This window comes from Leptosomus discolor, chromosome 1 (genome assembly GCF_034619465.1).
Source record: "Leptosomus discolor isolate bLepDis1 chromosome 1, bLepDis1.hap2, whole genome shotgun sequence".
Lineage (NCBI taxonomy): Eukaryota > Metazoa > Chordata > Aves > Leptosomiformes > Leptosomidae > Leptosomus > Leptosomus discolor.
The window spans coordinates 15,707,061-15,732,214 of NC_141391.1; the positions used below are offsets into that span (position 1 = coordinate 15,707,061).

At 40.7% G+C, this 25,154-nt stretch overlaps 1 protein-coding gene across 1 annotated transcript; it reads right to left on the bottom strand.

Moving 5' to 3' along the window:
* Nucleotides 1-828: 828 nt before the first annotated feature.
* Nucleotides 829-7,242, bottom strand: LOC104351208 (interstitial collagenase). The gene is made up of 10 exons (XM_009957254.2): nucleotides 7,138-7,242; nucleotides 6,746-6,990; nucleotides 6,143-6,291; nucleotides 5,919-6,050; nucleotides 4,917-5,078; nucleotides 4,103-4,322; nucleotides 2,798-2,931; nucleotides 2,083-2,242; nucleotides 1,136-1,239; nucleotides 829-929 (listed from the first exon to the last, which is right to left on the bottom strand). The coding sequence occupies exons 1-10, from the start codon at nucleotides 7,240-7,242 to the stop codon at nucleotides 829-831; spliced, it is 1,512 nt and encodes a 503-aa protein (XP_009955556.2).
* Nucleotides 7,243-25,154: the final 17,912 nt, after the last annotated feature.

Sequence of the window (25,154 nt, forward strand, 5' to 3'; positions counted from 1 at the left end):
TTCCTGTGGCACACGATCACAGCTCAGTAGGGTAATCCCCTGATTCTCTGAGACCCCATGACCATATCTTCATCACTTCCCACCCTGCCTGCATGCTTCCTCCATCCCCAAACTGGACACCTACCCTTCTCTCCAGTTGCTCATGTCGTGCTGTATCAATGACTCTGCCCGCCAAAACCACCCTCAGTGGCACTGGAGGACAAGCCCTCTCAGTACGTTGCCATGTTCCCCACCTACCAGCAGGCACCCATCCTGATCCCTGCCCTGACTCTTCTGTCCCCGTGTCATGGAGTCGTGGCAGGTGAGGCCACAGTCACCAGTCTCTCCACACCCTTCCATTGCGTAGGATCTCCTTCTACCTCTTCTGCCTCCCCGCCATTGATCCTGAGTGTCTCCATTTCCCTCCTCTGTCCCCCAGGTCATTTCTTATTGCCTGTCGAAACTACCCACCTACTTCTGCTTCTCTTTAACTTCCCCACTACAGACACTGAGCCCTGCTAAAAATGGTGGGGGGTCCTGGTGCCATTCAGGCTTGTGTGTGGTTATGTCAGGTGCCTTGTCTCCAGTGGACTGAATCAGAACGCAATAATGCTGTTATACTCGGTCAAAATACTTTATTACTCCAAAACAACTTGATTAATAAATAGTTGGAAAACAAAATAAATTAAAACTGTACATTAACATTTACTTGTTTAAGGTTTTAAATTAGAATTATCAAAGGCCATAATTTCAGAATCAGATGTACAGCGACAGCTGAATTACACTGTTTATAACCAAGGAACACGAAAAAACACTTCTGGTATAGCCCTGCACCATCACTTAATATTTCTAGCAATTAAACCAGCTGTTGCTCTTCATTATACGGATGAGTTTCTTGTTCTTGATGTCAACTTCATACTGGTTTGGTCCATGGAAAAGGTAGAAATATCCTACAATTGGAAGGACAAAGTATTGGTAAATTAATATTTCGTTTTTGTATACCTATTGATATACACTTGTTATTTTCTTGGGTGATTTAAAAAAATCAGAACGAACTTTTCATATCTATCTATCTATCTATGTATTTGAAATGTACTTTTTTGGCTTTGTTTGCTGGTCTTTTGTTTTGTTTTCAATTACATTTTAATCTATTTACCTTTTTTCTGAAGGGCAGCATCAACTGTATGGCCAATTCCTTGGAAGTCAGCTGCTATTTTTCTTGGATATCCCCTTTCCATTGATCGGGTATTTTCGTTGAAACTAAATAAAGAATTTGCATGAAAACAACAAACAAGCATGTGATGTTCAATGTTGAAACCAGGTGGAATTTTTACTAAACAAGTCTAATCTCAGCTGAAAATCCAGTAACTGCTAACATCTGTGATCTCATAGTACTGTATAAATCCTGTCTGTGTCAACATTTACATTTTTAGTGGCCTATGCAAGGCTTTTCTCAGAACATCAAGACTAAATGGTTCAATTCCATTCCCTGAGTCTGATAATAAGTCTAGATAGGGCTTATAATGAGTAATAAACTTAAATAATTATTCAAACTGAATATTTTAATTTTACAGCATCCAATCTATGAAGTGACCCCATGAGTGGAATGTAAACTTTTGGTGTAATAATACTCTTTCAAGATAATGTTACAGATTAATGAGTAGGGCTAAGCTTAGCTGAACTGGTTTTTAAAAAATAAATATTTTAATCTCCTTCCATAACTTTCTTGACAGATTTGTCAGTTATAGATTCCAGAGAGCGCTTCTGCCCCTTAATAGTTACTGAATGAATACATGACGTGATGACAAAGTCTACTCACATTATCTTTTTATGCTAAATTAATGTAAAACTTCTTCCTAACAAGTAGGCAAAGCTCATTTGTCTGTTAATCACAGACTGGTTAGAGTCAATGGATGTTGCCTTTATATCAGGTGTTACAGACTTTGTTCTATGAAAACGCATGAGAAATTGCCTCTGAGTTTCAGCTTTATACTGGCTGAGAATGCTGACAAGAGGCCATAACTTACTGTGCAAATAGTAATATAACTTAACAGTTTAAAAACTATTTGATTATCTGCTGTACAAAAGCAGAATAAGCCTTACCTCCAGTACTTGTTGCCTACAAAGAAGTAGGTTTTCTTGGTATTTTGATCATGAACAGCTGCATCAATTTTCCTGACACTGGTGGGGAAGCCCAGGTTCTGAATAGGCTGTGGGAAGCCTGGCTCTATACTGTAGCCACTGACAGCCCAGTACTGGTTGTCTGCAGGAAAATGAGAAAAAGTTAGGGATTCCTGAGGAGGCTGAGCTCCTTTTCATCAAAGCCTCAGAGCATTCTGTGTAGTAAATGTCACCAAGTAGCACGGAAGTCCAGCTGAGAACATGATCCTCTACAGCACGCATGAGTTTAAATATTTCAGAGCTGTTGGATTTTCCATTTTTTATAGTTGTTAGAGTATTATATATTCAGTAGTTAAAATGCAACATATTTTCTAGGTATATTTGACACATTTAAAAATGTATTTAAATAACTTAATGTAGGCAATCAATTTTGTCTCAGCTATGATCTTCTCTCTCAGTGACAAAAAAAGAGTAATATCACATTGTACAGAGCTATTAGGAAGCAGCATTTGTTAATGACAGTAATAACATTTTCAGAATGAAAATAGATTTAAGTATTAAGAATATCTTCTATTAGTATTAGTGCTAGTAATACTATCAGTATATTATTACTTCCATTATTATTACATAACATTAGCAGTGCTACTACAACTTTATTCATTCATAAAAAGGACTGATGGAAATGTGAGAGAAATACCTTTAAAAAATATCACTCGGTCCTTCTTGTCAACCTCATAAGCAGCATCAAAGCCAGCTGTCAGTGATGGCCAGAATGAGGAGATGGTGTCTCGCTCAATGCTTGAGAAATACGGACTTTTGCGCCACACATAGCTGATAGAAATGAAAACAGCAGTGTTTCATTGTCTGTATTTTACTAGGAGATCAGTAGCCTGGAAATGTACTTTAAATCCTGCTACCTGGGTGCTGGAGCCAGTCCTCCCTATGAGGCAGGGATATTACCCCTTTTGGGATGCAGTGCTTCACTTTGCCCCGCTCTTCCACAGACATTTGCCCTTTACTACGGGTTTCTCTGAGGTCACAGAATGCTTGAGGCTGGAAGGGACCTCTGGAGGTCATCTCGTCCAACCCCTTGGCTCAAGCAGGGGCATCTAGAGTTGGTGGCCCTGTAGACCTCCCCACTGTCACTCTGATGGCTTGCCCAAGACCCCATGTGACATCTGTGGTACTGCTGACAATTGAAGCTTTCTCTTCACCATGTCCGATGCAGGCAGGCACAGCCGTATTCTTAATTTCAGTTTGGATACAAATGTTTTTTAAATGTTCTTGAGAAACATGTTAAAACCCAACTTAAGGAGGAACTGCTCCTTCCTTCCCTTCCCTGAAAATCATTAAGTTTTTAAGCTACAATTCTTCATCATGTGTTTTAGAATGGAAATCAGACCTTCATCATCAAAGTAAGCTTGTTCAACCAAAACACAATTACCAACCAAAGAAGTGGGTGAAACCCTGGGCCTGACATGCTGTTCTCCCTTGCCAGTGTGGATGTGTCCAGCCAACAGCCTGCTACAGTGCCCAGTGTCAGAGTGTGCCCAAAAAGTGGACACCTGTAACAGCAGGGGCTCCCTACAGACAGTACTGGGCAGTGCTCCAGTGAAGACTTCTAGGTCAGAGTGCCACCAAAAGTCACCGATGACATTTGTGATAGCTCCCTGACCCACACGCGGGATGGTGTGACAAGGACAGCGCTGCATGCAACGCAGCTGCAGGCTGAGGAGTAACACTGGGACTATTCAGCCTTGCACAATTTTAACAGACATGGGTGATGATGTAGGATGGCTTAAAACATTTTACTCACCTGTCAGTAAACCATGTTACTCACCCAGCCCAGCTGGGCCAGTAAAATTTTGCAAAGTTGCCTTAATACTTTCAGAAGGAAATATCTTCCTTTGCAACCAAGGGAAGATAAATTCCTTGAACTGAACTTTATGCTTTGGCTTTGTGAATCTCACAACAAGGTGTTGCTAGAAATGAAATCACTTACCTGCCTTTAAAGAACAGTATTTCCCCACGGAGAGTGGTGATAGCATCAAAGGTCAAATGAGGGTCACAGTCATCTGGTCTTGTGGGGGTTTTGGAGGGTGTTATTTCTGTTGGTTCTTCCCGGGGGGACATTTCGGTTGGTGCCTCTGCAGGTGTGATTTCAGTTGGTTCTTGTGGAGGAAAAGCTTTTGTTGGAAGTGCAGAAGATTCCCTGGGGGGTCCTTTGGGAAACAGATAAGTGTAGAATTGGAAGGTGAATTAGAGAGTTTCATGTTGCAGAGCTCCAGGATGTACCGTATGGAGCCAAATGCATAGGTTTCTTAAGGTCAAAACTCAACTGGTAAATTAATGCCAGGGAAAGTTCCTGGAAAATTTAACTTGGCTATCTATGCTGCTGACTGTTACAGTGGTCTCTGGCATTGTTTTGCCTTCACAAGCTGTGGTGTTTCAAACTGTATGTGCTCAGGGGTTAATGTCAAGCAAACACCATTTCCAAAAGCAGTTATGCATGTGACCACCCTTTTGTGGAAGATAAGAGAATTTAGTACTACAGAAATGGGCTGTTCCTCTGGTATCACTGGAGAAAGGCTTTTGGACCTTTTGACTTGCTGGCATGAATACAGCCCACAGATTCCATTTTGCAGATGTAGACTCTAAGCCACAAATAAACCAAGAGATTTGCCCAAAAATATTATCAGGAAATTAAACGTCAGTGTCCTTCTTGCAGTAGAAAGTTCAGTACATTTTAGCTGTCAGGTACAATTAATGATAAATGCTTGTCCATCATCCATCAAAAAATGATGCTTCTTGCTTACCATAGAGGGCCTGAATGCCATCAATATCATCCTGAGGAAGCCTGTAGTCCCTTGAATCACTGGCCGTATATATAGGATACATCAAAGCACCGAAGACGTTGGAATGACCAAGACCTAGTGAGTGGCCCAACTCATGAGCAGCAACAAGAAATAAGTTGTATCCTAAAAAACACCCAGTGCAAAGAACAAACACTAAATAAACTTTCTTGCATGGCAGTGGGAAACAGGTGCCATCTTCTCATGCATGATATATCATTCTTATATCAGTCTTAATAAAAGAGTAAGAGGTCTCTGGCATCCAGGAGGAGAAACAAGTTTCTAATTATAAACATTTCTTTCTCAAAGGGAAATCAATCTGGGGACAGTTTTTGCTCGTGTTGCAGATATTTTTGTGCCAACAAAGTATTAAAATTTCTTTAATATTAATAATGACTGAAAACTAGGTGAGAACATTTTAGTCATCTGGTCAGATTTTGGGAATCATAAACGACATAGAATTCACCTGATAATGGTAACTACTTCACAAAGACCAGTAACATGTAACATCCCTGGACATAGCTGGAAACCAGAACATTTCACTGTTATATTTCATCATATTTACCAAAAAACAAGATTTTTTTTTTCCTTTGCAGAAGTTAAAGATTTGCATCACTTTGAATCAGAAAAAAAAAAAAAGGTGAGAGGTCGATATTACAACTTTTAAGGTCATTACCTGAGGGTGAAAATTCCCTGCCTTACAATGTCATGATTATTCAATACTGCTTTTTCACACTAATCTCATTTCCTTCACTGGACCTGTAACTGCAGTCTGTGTATTAACTGCAGGTAAATGTTGTAACTGCAGCCCAGGTCAAAATATGCAGAATTATTTTGCTAAATTACAACGACATTTTACATCTCAGTAAATACTGAAACTAATGCCATGAGATAGTGATTTTACAATGTCTTCAAGACAACATTGCCTAATAAAAAACAGGCAATGCAATATTTAAGGTTACCTACCACTATAGGTAGTAAATTTTGTCCAGTTTTCATCTTCGTCGAAGTGGGCATCTCCTCCTATCCCACTGCTGGGGGGGTAGGCATGAGCCAGAGTTCCTCCTGGACCATCAAAGGAATAGAAGTCACCATGAACTGAAAAAAAAGGGAAGAAACAGTGTTTTTCATCACCTCTGTAAGAAAAAATGACAAATACTTATAATTCCCAGGCAAGGGAGCCCCCTTACATCCAGCTGCGAAGGAGATCATTATATCTGCTTGACCACTGTAGAGCCTGGTGAATCTCAAAGGGGTGACACTGCTCCAGAGCTGGAAGGCTTTTGCAATTGCTTCCTCTACATCAGCTTGTAGCATGTCTGGAGTGTAGTTCAAAATCCTGCAAAATAAGGAAAAAGGAATTAAAAACAACGAGATCGCATGTGGCTGGGGCACATAGTATCAAGGTCAAATATTTTAATCAGTCATTATTATTATTATTCATTATGTGTTGAGCTGTTTATTTTCAAATTATTTGCGTACATAACAGAGGAAGTTTTCACAATTTTCTTTCAGAAATCCTAACATACATACTCTCAGTTGTATCCCTTCTATTCACTGAGTATATTATTTAGTAGGCTCTTAACTATCTAATGTAAACTCTTATTTTGGTTTGGAAGTCTCAAGCAAAGGACGTGAATAGTCCCCACATTCACGGCCCTTGCATCCTGAATGGGGCTTTTATATGGAGAAAGACAGGAATTAATAGTAAAGAACCTGTTGGCATTACTTCTGCATATCATTCACAAAGTTTCCCGGTGAAGTACAGAGAATCATGCTTTAATATATTTTACCGATATGTCACATCTTCTTTCATCCACCTAGGTTTCTGTGGGAAGGTGCTGTATGAATGGACATCTGGTATTCCACACCTAGGCTGCTTCATCATGTCCAGCGTCTTATGATTTAGCTCCCCAGTCACCTCTAGCCCAAAGAAAGACTGCATTTCTCGGATTTTGTCAGCCATACCATTGAGGTTCTTTGATTTAAAGAGAGAATTTTTCTCTTCTTTAAAATCATAAAAATTTTCCAGGTATTTCTGATTGGGAAAGAAAAAGCAACAGTTTAGAACATGAATGTTTCTTTTCAAATGCAGAGTTGATAATAAAATATTCTACATCACTAATATATCACTATGTTCATTTTCTCAGTAAATTATTTCTTAAGTTCTGTCTGCAGTCCTTACCTTTGCAAATTGCATATCTTCTTTTTCCTTTTCTGGAAACACTGGGAAAGCACAAGAACATGCAACATACAGTAACCCAAGGAAAGGAAAAATCTTTGCCTTCATCTTTGCCTCCCTGCCCTATCAGCCCTTGCTAGAAGACTTCTCAATCTCTTCTTCTTCTGTTCAGGACTCACCAGTGTTTCTCTATTTATATTGGTTGTGTGTTTTCTAAAGTCAGTAACTGCATGACTCAGTTTATAACATCCTCTGATTTCCCACAGAAACACAGAAAATAAATTTGGTTTAGAAGTAAGCTATCACATGACAGTTTACCTTGCCTGAAAACCCCTGATTTCGCAATCATATTATTGGACAGTATTTTTTTTTCTTCATTCCTAAACTGGACTGGTGTATTAAACTCAGAAGTATCTAAATCTGTAATTGGTCATCTGGATAAAAATCACCTCATTTTCTTTGTGCAGGACAACAATCTGTAATTCCTTGTAGCATGTGACAAAAGACCTCCAGAAACTGCCCCTCAGTTTTCTGTGTGGCACCCATGCAGGACCTCAGCGTGTCAGGGATGAATCCCTTCCCTTAGCCTATCTTGCCCCTGGTAATTTTAGTGACATAGCTGATGATACAAATGACTCATTTATCTCTTCTCCTGAACCTGATGTCACAGCATGTTTACAGAACCATCACCTGTGCTTCCACTTGGCCTGTGTAATCACAGATTTATAGCTGCATCCCCTTGTTCTCCCATACTCTCCCCAGGCAACCCCCACACCACAATATAAAGATCTCAGTAGAGCACCCTAGATCATATATCCTGGTCTGCATAGCCTATCAGCCAAAGGCAATTTCACAACTAAAGAAGAAATGGCAGAAATTGCCCTAGAGAACGACAGGCACCCTGGGGGTGGGGGGTCTTCAGAGGAACTTTTTAATCCATTTGTCCAAAGCCACATGGAAGATGACAAGGATTTGAGCTGTAGATTCAAAGTTCTCCAATTTGCCAGAAGTCCCACTTTCAGTTCCTATGTCCTTTTCTGAACATGGCACATTACACTTTATGCAGGGGTTGCAGAATGGCTGTCACTCAGTTCCCTCTTTCTTGCCTTTCATTTCTGAGACACCCATCTTTTGAAGCAGAATTCTCCTGTGTTGACTTATTGCCTAAATACAAGTTCAAAAGGACAAATGTGAGCTAAAAATAATCTACTTATTTTTGAACATGAGAAAAAGAAGGAAAAGAAACCACGTTTCCAGAGAGAGTAAACATATTGGAAATTTCAAAAAGCATCTCTAGCACCACAGGAGCTGAGGTCTGCAGTCTGTGAAGCGGCCTGGGGAAAAGTTGTGGCCTTCTTCCAAAGGAAACTGGAGTTGAACAGCCTGTCTGGAGTAGGGTCACATTGCATGCGTGACCCAGGTCAGAGCCCAGGTCCCTGAATTGCTGAGTTAAATGGCACTGACTTTTATGTCTAAGGCTCCAGTGAGATGAGGGCAGCTCTGCCAATAGCTCACTGCTGCTGTAGTGGGGTGCTCCTGCTCTTCCCACTCTGGCCAGCACTCCTGCTGTTTCTCTGTGCCCTTCTGATATCAAGTGTGCCTTCAGTGAACTGATTCAGAGGGCTAAAGCTATGGGAAAGCAGCAACCCCAACTCATGACGACAGTTATCTCCTTGGGTTAGCAACTGCACTGGCTCTCTAAGGGGTGAGAAGAGCACCTGAGCCAGCATGAAGGAGGGGTGGAATATCACAGGTGGGAACAGGGATGCAGGAAGACAGCCAGGCACGAGGCTGGGACGCTAGAACCTCTGTTTTTGGCAGCAGCAAGATAAAAGATTATCTCTGCTCATCATGGAACAGCACCCCAAACTGCATTCAAGGAGAGTGGTGTCTGTATTTCCTCAAAGAAATTCAAACACAAAGCAGGACCATTTTAAATACCGTGTTGTATCGCCACACTTAGCAGCAGCAGTTAATATATGGCACTTATCCTCTTTGCTTTCATCTAAATGTAAACGCCGTGCATGCTCTGTCCAGGCGATTTGGGTCGCAGCAGTCAGAGTAACAAGATCACAACCAGTTAGCAAACATTTTAGCAAGCCCTTTTTAACGTTTAGGAAGCTATCATTTCTCACTGACTTTTGCATGGCTGCCGATAGGCAAGTTAGGGCTCCTTCACAGCTGTTGGCTTCCCCTTCCAGAGTCTGTTGCCTGTGTGCTTGAGCTGACATTTATGGAGTGGCTGGTGAGTGCTGAGGGGGGGAGAGCTGGGTCTTGCCTTGTGAGTGTGTTTGGCAGCACGGTGGTGAAAAATCATAGCTGAGGCAGCCTGCACAGCTCTGAGATGTGTGAGCAAGTGTGCTTTTCCTTGCATGCAGATCCAAGAGAGGACTTGCCTTCTTGTGCTGATCCCAAAGATATCTGCAGCTTTTAGGGTTCGAACTAATATGGGCACTCAGTCCTGGATATAGGCATTACAGGATGCAAACAGGAACTGTGCTGTGGCTTTAATAAGAGGTTTGTGCTTGAAAATTACCTTGTTAGTGGACACAGTGAAGATTTATTGGCAAAGACATGTCTGTGATTTAAGTGGGGTGAGCTGAACAGAAGAGATGACCTCACATGGCACTTTTGCTTTACCTATAGGTCTACTGGTTCATGAGTTCTGCTTCAGGGGTGCCCAGAAACACTTAACTCTTGACAAGGCTGAGCATGTCGAGTGCCTGTTCCATGCTTTGGCCCTATAGATAACCCCAACAAGATGCTGACCTTCCCATCTGCCAGGGAGGCTGCTCGCCTCTGTGCCCCGAAGTCGCTGTTGCCCTCCAGCTGGGTTGGAAACCACACAGAGTGCAGCGGTTACTCTTGCCAGCTTATACAGCAAGCAGCAAAGCAGCCAGGACAGATTCAGGAATACTGCTCATTTCTTCCCTCAGCTCATCAGCACTCAGGCTCATACGCCCCATATCACTGGCAAGTGCCTTAATCACCATGCTCAGGGACAAGAGTGGGTGGTTTCCCGGGAAGAATCCCACAGTAGAACAGAGCATTTCACTGAAAGCCTGGCAACATCCAGGCTAATATTCCTCCACCACAGAACTGTTTGTCCTCTGACACTGTAATTCATATTATCCTGTGGGGTGTAGCCCAAATGCCAGGATTTGAACAGATTTCTCAAAATTCTAGCTGGGAATTTTGCCATTTCTGATTTTTATATGGTTGAAATTCCAAATTCCATCCAGAAATGTCATGCCAGTTCTGTTTGGCAGTTTCGACTTGTGGAAAGATGAAGTGGAAGGACACTTAGCATAGGCATATAAACAATTGTCATTAACTGTATAAACAACCGCAAATTTGGTCAAAGGAAGCTTGAACTAACTAAACATAGACTATGATTTCAGCTCTTAAATTTATAGAAAAATCTGTAGATGTCTTCTTTCCCATCTCCTCTTCACTCATACTGTTACTAAACTTTCCCTCTCCGACTTGCTTTTGTCAAAGAAGCAGGATGGGATAGGAAGGTCTTGGACATACTCAGACATGGAAGAAGCTGCTGTTTTTTTCCATTTGAATGGGATTTGGAGAGAAATTTACACAAGCGAATTCTGGGACCTGAGAAATCATAACCGAACAGAAAAAGACACAAGCCCTTTACTTCATTATACAGGCCAGTCTTTGCTAGATAACAGCTAGATAAAAACAAAGAAGTTGGTGAGCAGAAATTTTCTGCTTGCCACATGGTAAAAAACAGTAGGTCTGTTATTATAAGCCTCATGGAAACCAGTAAGAATACTTACTGAAAATGGAACAATATCAATCTATCTTTGCAAGACAGTATTTTGCGAGAATTGAAACATCCTGAAATAGGTATTGACTTGAATTCCACAATTTTGACTGTGTATCCGTATGCTTCCATTCGTCAGTGGAATCTCTTCATCCTGGTTTTATAATATAGAGCTGCTGCTAATAATTATGTTAGTCATTTTTCTTCTTTTGAGCATTTTGTCCAGGTTCCATTGCAAACTGAGAGATGGCATGTAGAGATAGCGTCAATGGCTGATTTTAATTAAACAGGAATTCAGATGTTTTTTTGATGTCTGTATCCTCTCCTTGGGTATTATCAACAATAACAAAGCTGAAATCACTTCCGCACTTGTATCTAGTGTATAAACAAGTTTCATAAGTTGAGTGTCATTTCCTCTCAGCAATGTATGACTTAGCAGTGTCTTGTGAAGGCATGGTCACAAAGTGATTGCAGACCATTGGTGTTATATCATCCATCAGTGAACACGGGATAGGCCAGAATCCAAGGCCCAAGAATTTTGAAGTTTGAGGAATTAAATAGCTCAAGATCAATATACCCCTATGAAGACGAAATCAAGCAAAGGAGGTAGAAGGCTTGCTTGGATAAGCAAGGAGCTTCTGGAAGAAATCAAAAGGAAAAAGGAAGTTTACAGCATGTAGAAAAAGGGACTGGCCACTTGGGAGGAATATAGGAATGTTGTCAGAGTATGCAGGGATGCAACGAGGAAGGCTAAGGCCCACTTGGAATTAAATCTGGCTAGGGATGTCAAGGACAACAAGAAAGGTTTCTTCAAACACATCAGTAACAAAAGGAAGACCAGGGAAAATGTGGGCCCCTCCCTGCTCTCCCTGAACTTACACACCAGGTGAGTGCTCTGGTGATGGAGGATATGGAGAAGGCAGAGCTACTGAATTCCACCTTTGCCTCAGTCATTACTTCTAAGGCTGGTCCGCAGGAATGCCAGACCCTGGGGGTAGGGGAGGAAGTCTGGAGGAAGGAAGACTGCCCCTTAGTCGAGGAGGATTGGGTCAGGAATCTTTCAGGAAAACAGACATTCACAAATCCATGGGCCCCAATGGAATGCACCCATGAGTGCTGAGGGAGCTGGCAGATGTTATTGCTAAGCCACTCTCCATCATCTTTGAAAGGTCATGGAGGACAGGAGGGGTTCCTGAGGACTGGAGGAAAGCCAATGTCACTCCAGTCTTCAAAAAGGGCAAGAAGGAGGACCTGGGAAACTACAGACCAGTCAGTCTCACCTCCAACCCTGGAAAGGTGATGGAACAGCTCATTCTGGCTGTCATCTCTAAGCATGGGGAGGAAAAGAGGATTATCAGGAGTAGTCAGTATGGATTCACCAAGGGGAAATCATGTCTAACCAATCTGATAGCCTTCTATGATGGCATGACTATCCGGGTGGACAAGGGGAGAATAGTGGATGTTGTCTAGCTTGACTTCAGTGAGGCTTTTGACACTGTCTCCCACCACATCCTCATAGGTGAGCTTAGGAAGTGTGGGATAGCTGAGTGGGCAGTGAGGTGGATTGAGAACTGGCTGAAGGGCAGAGCTCAGAGGGTTGTGATCAGTGGTGTTGAGTCTAGTTGAAGGCCTGTGACTAGTGGTGTTCCCCAGGGGTCAGTACTGGGTCTGGTCTTGTTCAATGTTATCATCAACAACCTGGATGAACGGACAGAGTGCACCCTCAGCAAGTTTGCTGACGATACTAAACTGGGAGGAGTGGCTGACATGCCAGAACGCTGTGCTGCTGTTCAATGAGACCTGGACAGGCTGGAGAGCTGGGCAGAGAGGAACATAATGAGGTTCAACAAGGGCAAGTGTAGGGTCGTGCACCTGGGGAGGAATAACGCCATGCACCAGTACAGGCTGGGGGTTGATCTGCTGAAGAGCAGCTCTGTGGAGAAGGACCTGGGGGTTCTGCTGAACAACAAGTTGACCATGAGCCAGCAGTGTGTCCTTGTGGCCAAGAAGGCCAATGGTATCCTGGGGTGCATTAAGAAGAGTGTGGCCAGAAGGTCAAGGGAAGTTATCCTCCCCCTCTACTCTGCCCCGGTGAGGCCACATCTGGAGTCCTGTGTCCAGTTCTGGGCCCCTAGTTCAAGAGAGACAAGGAGCTACTGGAGAGAGCCCAGCGGAGGGCTATGAAGATGATGAGGGGACAGGAGCATCTCTCTTATGAGGAAAGGCTGAGAGACCTGGGTCTGTTTAGCCTGGAGAAGACTGAGAGGGGACCTTATCAACACTTATAAACATCTAAAGGGTGGGTGTCAAGAGGACAGGGCCAGGCTCTTTTTGGTGGTGCCCAGTGACACGACAAGGGGCAACGGGCACAAACTGGAGCCCAGGAAGTTCTGTCTCAACATGAGGAGAAACTTCTTTACTCTGAGGGTGGCAGAGCACTGGAACAGGCTGCCCAGGGAGGTTGTGGACTTTCCTTCCCTGGAGATATTCAAAACCTGCCTGGATGCAGTCCTGTGCAACCTGCTGTAGGTGAACCTGTTTTAGCAGGGGGGTTGGACTAGATGATCTCCAGAGGTCCCTTCCAACCCCTGCCATTCTGTGATTCTGTGATTCTGTGAAATTGGAATAAAAAATTTTGAAATTTTGGCACCCCACAAATGACCCCTTATTTCTTAAGTGTCAATATACCTGGGCTGTACTCTGAATTTAGACATGACACTGAGCAATGGGTTAGGCAGGAAACATTGTGGTTGTGAGACACAATGAATTCACTGTTTCCTTTTTACCATCCCGCTGCATTCAGACTATGTCACTGTCCCAACACACCAAACCATCGAAGAGATTGAAATGTGGGCATGATCCCACCTTTCCTTTTGAGGTGGAATGGTCAGTAAAATGTTGCCCTCCTTTTCCCTCCCATGCACAGATTTTAATGGTCAAGGACCTAAACCTGTGTGATTCTTATTCTGTGATAAAGGATATCAACAAGCTCCCAGATCTCTGGGTCGGTAGTTAAGGTGATGGTCATTCAGCCTCAAGATTTACTGTAGTTTCTTGGTTTTGTAGGACAGAAAACAAGACCACAGAAAATGTTTTCCCGTGTGCAGTTGGTCATCCCATCTCTTAACAGCTGCTTAAGCATTTGACTTAGATACTTCCATAAGACATATTGTTAATACCTTATATGTTAATATTATATGAACTTGATTGCAGTGCTTTGGACTGAGTATTAGGAAGAGAGAGGAAGATTTGCCATTTAAAGAGTCTCCAAACTTTTCTGGAATTCCTTTTGGTGTGGACTGGAAAAAGCTTGCAGCTTTGATAATTTGACATGGAAGCTGTGACTAAGATATTCATCCAAGCTCATATATATGAAAGTCAGGACACCTTCTTAACAAACCTGAGTTTGCTGATTCTCTTGGACATGAGCAGGGAGAGCAGGGAACCACTCTAGGAAACTGTCTGTCGTCCTGCTGTTATATGTAATGATTATAATTTGAAAATTTAGGCAATCAGCTACTGGCAATCCTGGTCTTCAGTTCATGTTGTATATTTTAATATTGGAATCTCATACAATATCCACTATCTTTCATGTGTGCTTCTTAAGCAGAAAGTCTTCTGGATACAGATGACTTGTGATACATGCAACGTATTTATTTAGTCAGGTGCAGAGACTAGAATGACCATTTTAAATATTGAGTAATGAACTTGACCAGTGATTGGTGGAGTCTTAAGCTCTGTGGCAGGGGTCCATTTTTTGAAGGAGACCATATATTAACAAATTTGGAATTTTTTGACATCTTTATATTTCCTGGACCCTTTTTTGATATAGGTAGGATCACCACTTTGTATAGCGGTCTACAATGGTCCTTAAATAGCTGCCAGTAGACCATGAGTACCAATGATGAATTTTACCTTCATTACTTATCATCTTTAGCAGGGGATGAACATCATTTGTGCAATCAATCATTTATTTAGTTCGAAGAATTCTGTTAGAGAGTGTATAGTATTCTAACTCTCCCCCTGTAAAAACATGTATGTGTGGCCACCAGATGTATTGGAGACATTTGGGAGTTATTGGTATGCATGTAACAGCCACTCAGTTCTTTATTTTGTCCTCACTGTACATGGCTTGTGCATTGGCCCTGCCTTCTGAGATAGCACTTTGCCAAAGTGAGCTGGAGGCAGTAAGGAAACACACAAGGCAGTAGAAGACACCATGATTTGGTTCAAAATTTCTGGTGCCTCCACCACTGACAAAGATATATATTTTTCAAATGGCCCATACTTCTGAATCAAATGGCTTATTTCCTTTCAGATAGTACAAAAGTCACAAGGAGGTAGTATCTCTTCTGGAGCTGCTCACACGCTCAGAAGCGCTGACCACTATCTCAGAGCCCTCTCTACTCCTAGCAGCCCTGCACCCACAAAGGTTTCCCTTATCAGAAGGATATCTTTGAGCAAAGTGATGACAAGGGAAATCTTTAGATGCTACTGCAGGCATCCACGGGTTTAATTTATCAGCTTTGTAATAATATTGGCAATTAAATGGTTTTAGAGATGTACTTCTTCAACACAAAGCCACAGAGCATAGGACAATTGCCAGACTTAAGCACGGTAGACAAAATAATTGAATATTTGTTGTACGCCTGAAAGAAGGAAAATGTTGATTTAGTTTAAACTCTTGTGAAAAATAAAGCTGGTCAACTTTTCAAACCACTTCTTTAAAGATGCTTACCATGTGAAGGTGCTGTCATTGTGCATTTGTGGCAATTTTAAGCTAAAAGTATACAATCAGTTTTTCACATCTCTTTTAAACCTGAATACAAAAGAAAATGCTTATTTTAAATACCAGTTGGAATATTCTAACACCACTGTTAACACATTAAACTTCCTTGGAACACAATTCCGAGAGTGTTTCTTGACTAAATAAAATGATGAATTTTAGTAAATACTGCAAATATGAAATTCATGGTATATTTACTTTACATAAAAATTGCTTTGAGGATATGATTCTTCTAGTGAACAGAGAACCACCTGTGATCTCAAGAATGCAGACTCAGGCCAGAACAAAGAGACGAAAAGACCTTACCGATATGTCACTTTCCAGCAGCGGCTTCCTCCAGCTCGCCACTAGTTGCCTGCACAGAGGTTACTGTCCTCAGAATACCTAGCTGACATATTTGAATGAATTCATGTTACCTCACCCAAAATAAATTGCAGTATTATACATTTGTAACATTAACTGTTTAATTAAATTCAAGTGACTTGAGTGAAGCGCGTCAGAGAGACATCAGCTCTGGTTGTAGAGCAGAGGGAAGGACTGGTGAGCAGCAGTTTCACCAGCTGGCACTGCTGAGAATGGCTCAGGACCCAAGCTTGTACGTACAGTCATGAGCAAAGACAAGGATTAGGTTTCAGATGTTACATTAAATTATGTTTTCATGCTTACAGTGTTCTCAAGGAATTGGACTCACGTGACTTGGTTGGAAATGTTACCCAATGGCCTCCAGCTAATTAAAAAAGCACAAGGCAGGCTCATCAGGATGTTGCTTCACTATAGTTTTGTAAGACTTGATCACAGCCTTTTCTCTCCACAATAGCACAATAACGTTTCACAAGCTAAAGACTCAGTAAACTGTTCCCAGAACTATAAGAAGTAGTTCAGGTGAATGTGAACAGAAGGGAGTGCTGTTGGTTGTCATGGAGTTTGACGAATAAAGTAATAGTCAGCTATGAATAATGGCCGATTTTTCCCTAGATCATGCATTTACAAACACATAAATCTTATCAATGCATCTCCTCTGTCCTTACTGAAAACACCTCATCATAAAAACACTATAGTCTTCAGGTTGTATATGAACTTACTGCAGTGGAAGTCACTTCATCCAGTGCACCATTTACGCTCTCAGTAGCTATGTAGGACAAATTAAAGGAGACCTCCATAGTGCCTTTCAAAGGTGAGCTGGAAACTACATCACATGGCTGTGCTGAATACTGAAAAACACAGCATTAACACACTCACAATTATGGCACATCATGGTCTCCTTCCCAATCACTAATCAATCTACTGTTCACAGGTCAAAACTTGTTTATATCTTCCAGAGAAAACGACATAAATTTTTATTTCACCAGGGAAATTTTGGTCAGCTTTACCTCTTTCTCAGTAATAGCTTCTCAGCCCTGCATATGCCAACTACCTTTTCCTATGAAGACGACTACTTGACACACCTGTAAACTCCAAATAAATAATCTCGTATTGTATTTGATTCTGAAGCCATCTGCTTCGCTTTCACACCCAAAGAAAAGGTTGTTAGTGTGAAAATTTATCTGTCTAATAAGAGAGATTCTTTTATCCATGCTGTTTAGCAAATAGATACCTACAATATAAAAAAGTACTAATCAGATTCAGTTTAATTAGTATTAAAAATATAAAAAGGCCACAGGGAATAGGCTGTGATTTTAAAATATATTTTACATAATTTTTCCATATTTTAGTACTTCTTGAAGTGGTCACTGATCTTTGGACTTGCATTGCAAAATACAGGGTTAGAATTGCCTTAGGTGACACAGGAATATCCTTTCATACACTGGTATTCTCAGAGGAGCTACACTGTGGTGAATTTGTTTTTCCAGGGCCCAAATTTTGTCCTGTTAGAGCCAGGATGCTATGTAAAATGGATCATTAGTTCATGCCTCTCACATCTGTGCCATATATTCTCTCCTCATTCTACCTGAGAACAAAAATAATATCTGTGAAGCAATCAAAATGCAACAAACCAGAGAGAAGTACTATCCTTCTGTTCACATTATATGGAAGAAGAATAAAGTGAATAATCTTTTGATTGTCCAAGTATTATTATTAGTTGAAGACATGCAGTGAAATGAATGCAGGATCACTTAAAACCTTGATTTCTTTATATTTTTCGTCTGAAAATCTCATTCTCTTGACATGTCAAAATCCTATAAAAAACAGGTGTGTCTTCCTTTGTATTCTGGAAAAATGTAAAGATGAGGAAAAAACCAATCTGTTCAAAGAAAGTTCATCCCCATGCATTTGAAACCAACTTCTAATAAAGCATCTAGCAATTATTTTCATGGTTAATTTCTTCTGAAAACAGGTATTGTGTGTTGTTTGTTCCTGAGTCCTTCAAGGAGAGGACTTCTTTTCTCCTTTGATGAATATTTGGGATCATATTCACATGTTATTGTGGGGTAAAACTAAGAAAAGTTTAGTTGTCGTGAAAGATCGATCATTTTATGTAAAGTGAGTGAGAATCTGTTCCAAATTCCCTTTGGTGTTATCAGGAATTTCACAGGTGGAAGAGTGAAAAAATTCCCGTAAGTTTTATTGTTGCAATAATGGCTCAAACATGATTCAGTTTTAATAAAAATCATAGTTGGGCAGATAATGAAAGAAACTGTTTGAGAAATTCCATGTAATATGAATTAGTCACTGAATATGTATTAAAAGTAATCATACAAGACCATTAAATTGTTAATAGGGAATTTTTTAATATTTCTCAAATATAATATGCTTGGCAACTCCTTGTTTCTCTTTCCTCCACCAAGAAAGTTTCTCTTTCCTTTAGAAAATATACTAATCAAATACGCTTAAAATTTCCCAGATTATATTTTAGCTCTTCCAAACTTCTACACCACCTATTACTTCATCTATGTAGGAGAGAGTTTCCTGCCCAAAGCTGACAAATAAAGGGAAAGAGCTTATTTGCAAGAAATTTTTAAGCCACATTAATTTCAGAGGGTGTTGAGTGCCAAGAGCACTGAAAACATTTAAAGTTAGTTTTTCTCCTGAACCTGGCAAGTTTTGATTTCTGGTTTTACAAACATATTTTCTTTTTTTTTTCAACATTATTAGAATTAAGGCATGAATTCTTATCAAGTACATATTGCTTGTAAAACTCATTTTGCATTTCACAGGAAAAACTAATTTTAATTATTTTTTCTTAAAACACAATAGATAAAAGAGTAGCTAATGTTCAGCTAAGTGCACAGAAATGGAGAGACCTAGCCATTAAACTTACAGTGGTGCCACAGATAGTACATGCATCCATCCATGCTGTTTACCTATGAATCTACCTCATATAGAGAGCAATGCAGTGAATGTAAACATAGTCATATAGATGAGTAATTACAATGAAAGAATAAAATATGAAACTCGGATGCTTCTCTCTCACAGGCTGCCTTTCCTGCACCTGAGTCAAGGCAATCCTTGGTATCAATACATGCTGGGGGATGAAGGGATTGAGAGCAGCCCTGCCGAGAAGGACTTGGGGGTGTGGTGGGGGGACAAAAAGCTGGACGTGAGCCAGCAATGTGCGCTCAGAGCCCAGAAAGCCAATCGCATCCTGGGCTGCATCAAAAGCAGCGTGCCCAGTGGTTTGAGGGTGATTCTCCCCCTTTACTCTGGCCTAGTGAGACACCACCTGCAGTACTGGGTCCAGGTCTGGGTCCTCAGCATAAGAAAGACACAAACCTGTTGGTGCGGGTCCAGAAGAGGGCACAAAAATGATCAGGGGGCAGGAGCACCTCCCCTATAAGGACAGACTGAGAAAGTTTGGGTTGTTCAGCCTGGAGAAGAGAAGGCTCCAGGGAGACCTTATTGAGGCCTTTCAGTACTTAAAGGGGGCCTGGAGGAAAGGTGACAATCCTATTAGCAGGACCTGTTGTGAATAGGACAAGGAGTAATGGTGTTAAACTGAAACAGGGTAGATTCAGACTAGATGTAAGGAAGAAATTTTTTACAATGAAGGTAGTAAAACACTGGCACAGGTTGCCCAGAGAGCTTGTAGATGACTCATCCCTGGAAACATTCAAGGTCAGGTGGGATGGGGCTCTGAGCAACCTGATCTAGTTGAAGATGTCCCTGTTCATTACAGGGGCATGGGACTAGATGACCTTTAAATGTCCCTTCCAACCCAAACTATTCCATGATTCTGATTAGTCAGAGCTTTTCAGATGGTGGGAGATGACAGTCACAGAAGATGCACATTGCATGTACTCTGTTTTTGTACTGCTTTCCATCAGAGTCTGCAGGACACAGTCTGGAGGTTAGCATGAGGAGAGAGAGGTCTTGGTCTCATTAAGTGTGGAATCTCTTATTTTCCTACCAAGAAGCTTTCTTCCTTCCTCTTCATTCATTAAGTCTTGAAGTTCTTGCCTTTTCACACTACTTATTTCCAGGTCTCTATTTTGTGAGGAGGTTAAATATGATTTCTTTTGAACTGTTCGTTTGAAATTCAGATTCACTCAGAGAAGGTCTCTGGAGGATTATGTGATACATTCCCTTACTGGTACATCATCTTACTACCAAAGGACCGTAACAGAGATGAATAATCAGTCACACACAAAAACTGAATCACAGTTCTAACGACAAGAAAATGAAAGCAGCCATCTTTGCAAAAACTGCCTTGTAACTTCCAGACTGAAATAATCCCATCCATCAGAGCAGGGGGAGGACAACACTCAAAGTAGTACTTATGATTTCAGCTGTCACAGCTAATGAGGAAAACTTAACACAGCCTCTCTGTCTAAAGGCAGACTGAGAGCAGAGCTGGACAACTACAGTATCTGTTTATATACCTTGGTTTGTCCTGTCTGCCCTAAACCTTTCTTTAGAAATATTAATAAGATTGCTAGATGCGCAGTTGACCTTGGAGAGGAGATAATTTACAGGTAAAGGGATTAGAGGGAGTAGGTTACTCCATTGCACTAGCAGAACCTGAAGGAGGAGGACGTGAAGGGAGGTCTTTGTATATGCAGACAAACTGCTTTAGAGAACTGGAAAAAAATGTCCATGTCCTTTGTTAGTACAAAAATCTCAGCATATTAAGGATGGGGTTCACTTAAACTACTTTGGTCTGTGTAAAGTCAGGGATCCATTTTGTTAGTAGTGTAGCTCCCATTACTCTCAAGGTTGTGTAAGAGGTATCTGGGGAAAATAATTCACTCAAACTGCCTGAAATAACTCCTTTAGGATGTGCTGAACCAACTCTATTGGCCATAAAAAGACTTTTATAACAGTGAGATAAATCCTTCTACAAGAGCCATTCCAGATTTTGGTGCAGCTGTATAAATAATTCTGTATTTTCCCTCTTAATAAGAAAGATAGTGCCAAAACTATCTGGTTGTCATGTTAACTACTGAACCATTAGCACAGAAAATGGCAAACATGGACAAGACTGTGTTCTCCTCACAAGCAATGTATAGGAGACTTGATCTGGTCAATTAAAGATAACAGTGTTTGTTATTGGTACAAGAAGTGTAATGAAAAGAAAAGGCAAAAATCATCACGTCTGCTGTTAAATAAAGAATAATGCAGAAAGTGCTACAGGATTTTCATCAGTCCGTAGCATCTTGTTCCCATGGCAATAAAAGAAACATATGTAGTTAGTTTCTCTGGAGAGTTTTCTAGGGAAAAAATCTCCAGTGCAACCAGTGCCACTGCACTCAAGTTTTGGAATTAAGTAGAACATGCTGATATATCTCAATTCCTCCCAGCAGGCATTTCAGGAAAGGTGCATTTAACCTAATCTGTACTGCTAGAAAATTGTTTTGACTCAGTAATCCATATCAGTTTTCTTGAAGCTAATTCTTTCTTAAAATTAGCAAAATGATGTATGACTCAGGTTCTTACAATTTATTTAGTAGAATGATTCAATTACTAGTATCTGCTTGAGGCTCTGCTCTTGAGCAAAGACTACTGGAAAATATTTGCATTTCGCTGCAGGAGTCACGTACCCACTTCCACACCTGGCAGAAGTGTTCTGATGGGCACTGAACAAGTGCCCAGAAGACACAGGTCTATGGGAACGAGGAAACAAAACTAGGGCAGGGGAATATTCTGAAAATCATGTGTGCTTTAATGAAGGCCTAGGCACTGATCCTTCCCAAGCAGTAGCTAAGGCCAAGAGCTGTTCCGAGAATTTCCTTGAGAAAATACATTCAATGACAGAGTTGAATGTGTTGCCTTGAGTCTGAGGCACATCGACATCTTTAAATGATGACCTTGGTACCAATGCAGGTGAGGCGGCACAGGTCTTACTACAGAAATTTACACTGTGTGTAATGTAGGTGCACCCACAGGGAGAGAGTGATAAGAACCTTCTGGTGACACCTACATTAAAACAAAGAGGATCACCTGCTTGTCCTGGAAAGCATGCAGCCAAGATTTCTCGCCCTCCCTGCTCCAAAACAGGCACCTTTCGTTGATGCTGTCAACTGGGGTGCCTGGATGCACGCAGAGGCATTGCTTGCAGGGACAGGGAATGGCCCTGGGAATGGGCTGAAAACTGACGAGCACCATCAATCACCCACGACTGCTGGAGCCCTGTCCCTATCAGCTTAGAAGTGTAGGTGTAGTCCCTACTGACTGTCACCGGAAACATTTCCCCTGCAAGCCATAGCAGCTGCCAGAGCTGGGGACCAAATGGAGTCGAAAAATGGCTCCTGCCTTCCTTTCTCCAGTGCCATGCCAGAGGCTGTGCAACTTGATCCCCGTCCCAGGAGGAAAGCCTGCCCGCTGAGTGGCTGCCACCCCATACGTGGTCTCATTGCACTTGGCAGAGACGCCACCACCCTCCTCTTCTCCCCAGGCCCTGCCAGAACATAGGAGATAGACCTAGAAGATAAATTGGAGTCACTTTAGGATATTTAACTGGTGGATTTGGGCACCTTTTTATTTACTAGGCACCTCTGCAGAAGAAATACCAATCCTAAAGACAACTGATGTAATGAACACAGGTAAAAGTTGTCATTTACCTATCTGTAAATCTGACTTTATTACTTGTACAATATTGATTGGTCTGGCCTGTTTCATTGCTTTCTAATAGCAAAAGCTATGTGAGAAAAGACAGAAAACTGAAAGAGGTGGAATCCAGTAATCTCTCTCCAGAGATCTGCCTTTCCTCCTTCCCTTCCCTGTTATCAACACAACAAGGATTTGGCTTCTTTCTGTCTTTTCCCACACTTCTACATTATTTGTCCAAGAGCATTAATGACCACAGAGGCTTCCTGAATCTTTCTGCATCATCTATTTTTTATGTCCTCAAGCATAGTTTGAAAACATATATACAATAGAGATTCACTTATTCAAAACAATTGCTTAAAAGCAATATATCGCTGTTCTTCCTTTTTGTTATTTTACACTATTTATTTTATACTTTCTCACCAATTCTTACTCATTTTTTTCTTTTGTATAATATTCCTTAATTCTGATTTTTTTTAACTCAACTCGTCTTTAATTTTTGACTGTAAACAGAGACACAAAACATTTAAATGCTGAAGGGTTTCAAATACATTAGATAGTATCTCAGGACAAGAATACAAGGATAGAGTTACCAATAACATGACAGAGCAACAAGTGTGAGTGGAACGTAATTACTGATGAGTGCATACTGTGGGCAGAGGTGAGAAGGAAGAATAGGAACATTGATTAACCTTAAGCATTACAATGTGACGAAATAGAAACAAGCAAGTCACTTCCAAGGAAGAAAAATTTATCTGGATCAAAATTATGTGCAGTTGAGTATCCGACTGAGATCCCTGGGTAGATTCTGAACATGCCATTTGGAATACTTTTAGAGAAATAAAAGCTATGAAAGTAAACTTCAGGAGTGAAATTAATTTCACTTCATGTTGGATCTCTCCCTTTGAAAGATATGCATACTGAGAATGCGATTCATCTCACCCTAAAGTACACACTTAAAATACATGAATAGAGCTTTATAAGCAGAGTCTATTTCTTTGCTTTAATGATAACATGAGACTAAAGGTGATAAGCATGTGTTTAAACATTTGTGTTTCACCAGAAGCTTCCTAACAAATAATAGTAACAGCTTCAGGGTCCAGATGAACCTTGGTGTTACAGTCAACACAGTGTTTACCAGTAATCATTTTCCCATTATGAAGTATTTATATTTTGGCTTGGGCTTTGCTAAGTACCGAGGATATTAAGGAAGAGTTGACTACAGAATATGTGATTGCATTGACTGACTAATAATAGCATCTTGACTTTCACTGGGCAAAATCAAGGAATCAATCAGAAGTCAATGAAGTAAAAAGTTCAGGTAGTTGAATGAGAGGAGATCTGAATTTTCTGTGGGTCAAAGGTGAAAAGAAACTGGATCTCCAAAAAATACAATTTTAGAAAAGTACTTCAGCATACCAGAATACTAATAATTTGACTTTAAAAAAAAAGCAGAGGTGCTATGTGTGAAGGACATAAAATTGGATAAATCTAAGATAAATCTCCCATAAATGTAGATGTTTCATAGATTTGTCTATGTTAGGAACATAGTCATCCAGTTTCCTTATTAGAGTCAATGAAGAAAACCAGATTTCTTCAGAGAGAAGCTGAGATATTAATGGGTTGAATCACTTTCAGCTTGTCTCTCTCCATCGACTAAATGGGAAGCAGAGAATAATTTTATATCTGGCTTAGCATTTTATTTAGAGGCCTGAAGTTAAGTGGAAGAGTGCAGGCATTCAAAGAAGGCTGTAATATAGAGGGTAGGAAAAGTAGGGATATAATGAAAGCTGTCAAACAATTAAGTCTTGACACAAAAATTAAGTAGCAAGAAAAATGTCAATCATGTAGAGACATCAAAAAAAGCGGGTAAGAAAAAACAAAGATGATATGTGTAAAGTGGGGTAGAAATTTAAGGTATTCTAAGTATGGCTTGAAAGCAAAATCTGTCACTCCACTTTTCTGTAGAATACTGGCACCGAACATAAGACCAAACACCAGATGAGTAAGAGGATGTGGGCATGGAGTAGAAAGTGATAGTTTTAAGCTGAAACATAATTAAGAGGAAATAGAGGGACTGAAAACTCTGAAAAAAGTCAGTAAGAAAATGTTGGAAGACGTTTGTTGAAAAGGAGTGACACAGAATTACTAGAATTTAGTAAATAAAACACCCATATTGGATATAGTGAAACAGCAATCCAGATGAAAGAAAGCCTGTTAATCCAACCATAGCAGTATGCAAAGCATTAAATGAATTTGAACGCAAGCATAACTAAACATGGAAGCTAAAAGAATATAAGTATGGTATAATAATTAACAAAATAATTTGATAAATGAACTTCATATCTTCCTTTGACTAATGCAAATGTTTTAATAGACAATGTAGCCACATTTTATGTGGCTTCAGTAGAGCATTTGAAGCAATACCAAAGGAAAATTAATTAAAACAGAGAACATGATGATTAGAAG

Bases quoted from the DNA above. Each gene is read 5' to 3' on its own strand.
- LOC104351208 (XM_009957254.2), bottom strand. From the start codon at position 7,242: ATGAAGGCAAAGATTTTTCCTTTCCTTGGGTTACTGTATGTTGCATGT. The intron at 2,932-4,102 runs GTAAGTGATTTC...CATTTCTATCAG, and splicing joins ATACTGTTCTTTAAAGGCAG to CTATGTGTGGCGCAAAAGTC. The intron at 930-1,135 runs GTAAATAGATTA...TTCCAATTGTAG, and splicing joins TGCTGCCCTTCAGAAAAAAG to GATATTTCTACCTTTTCCAT.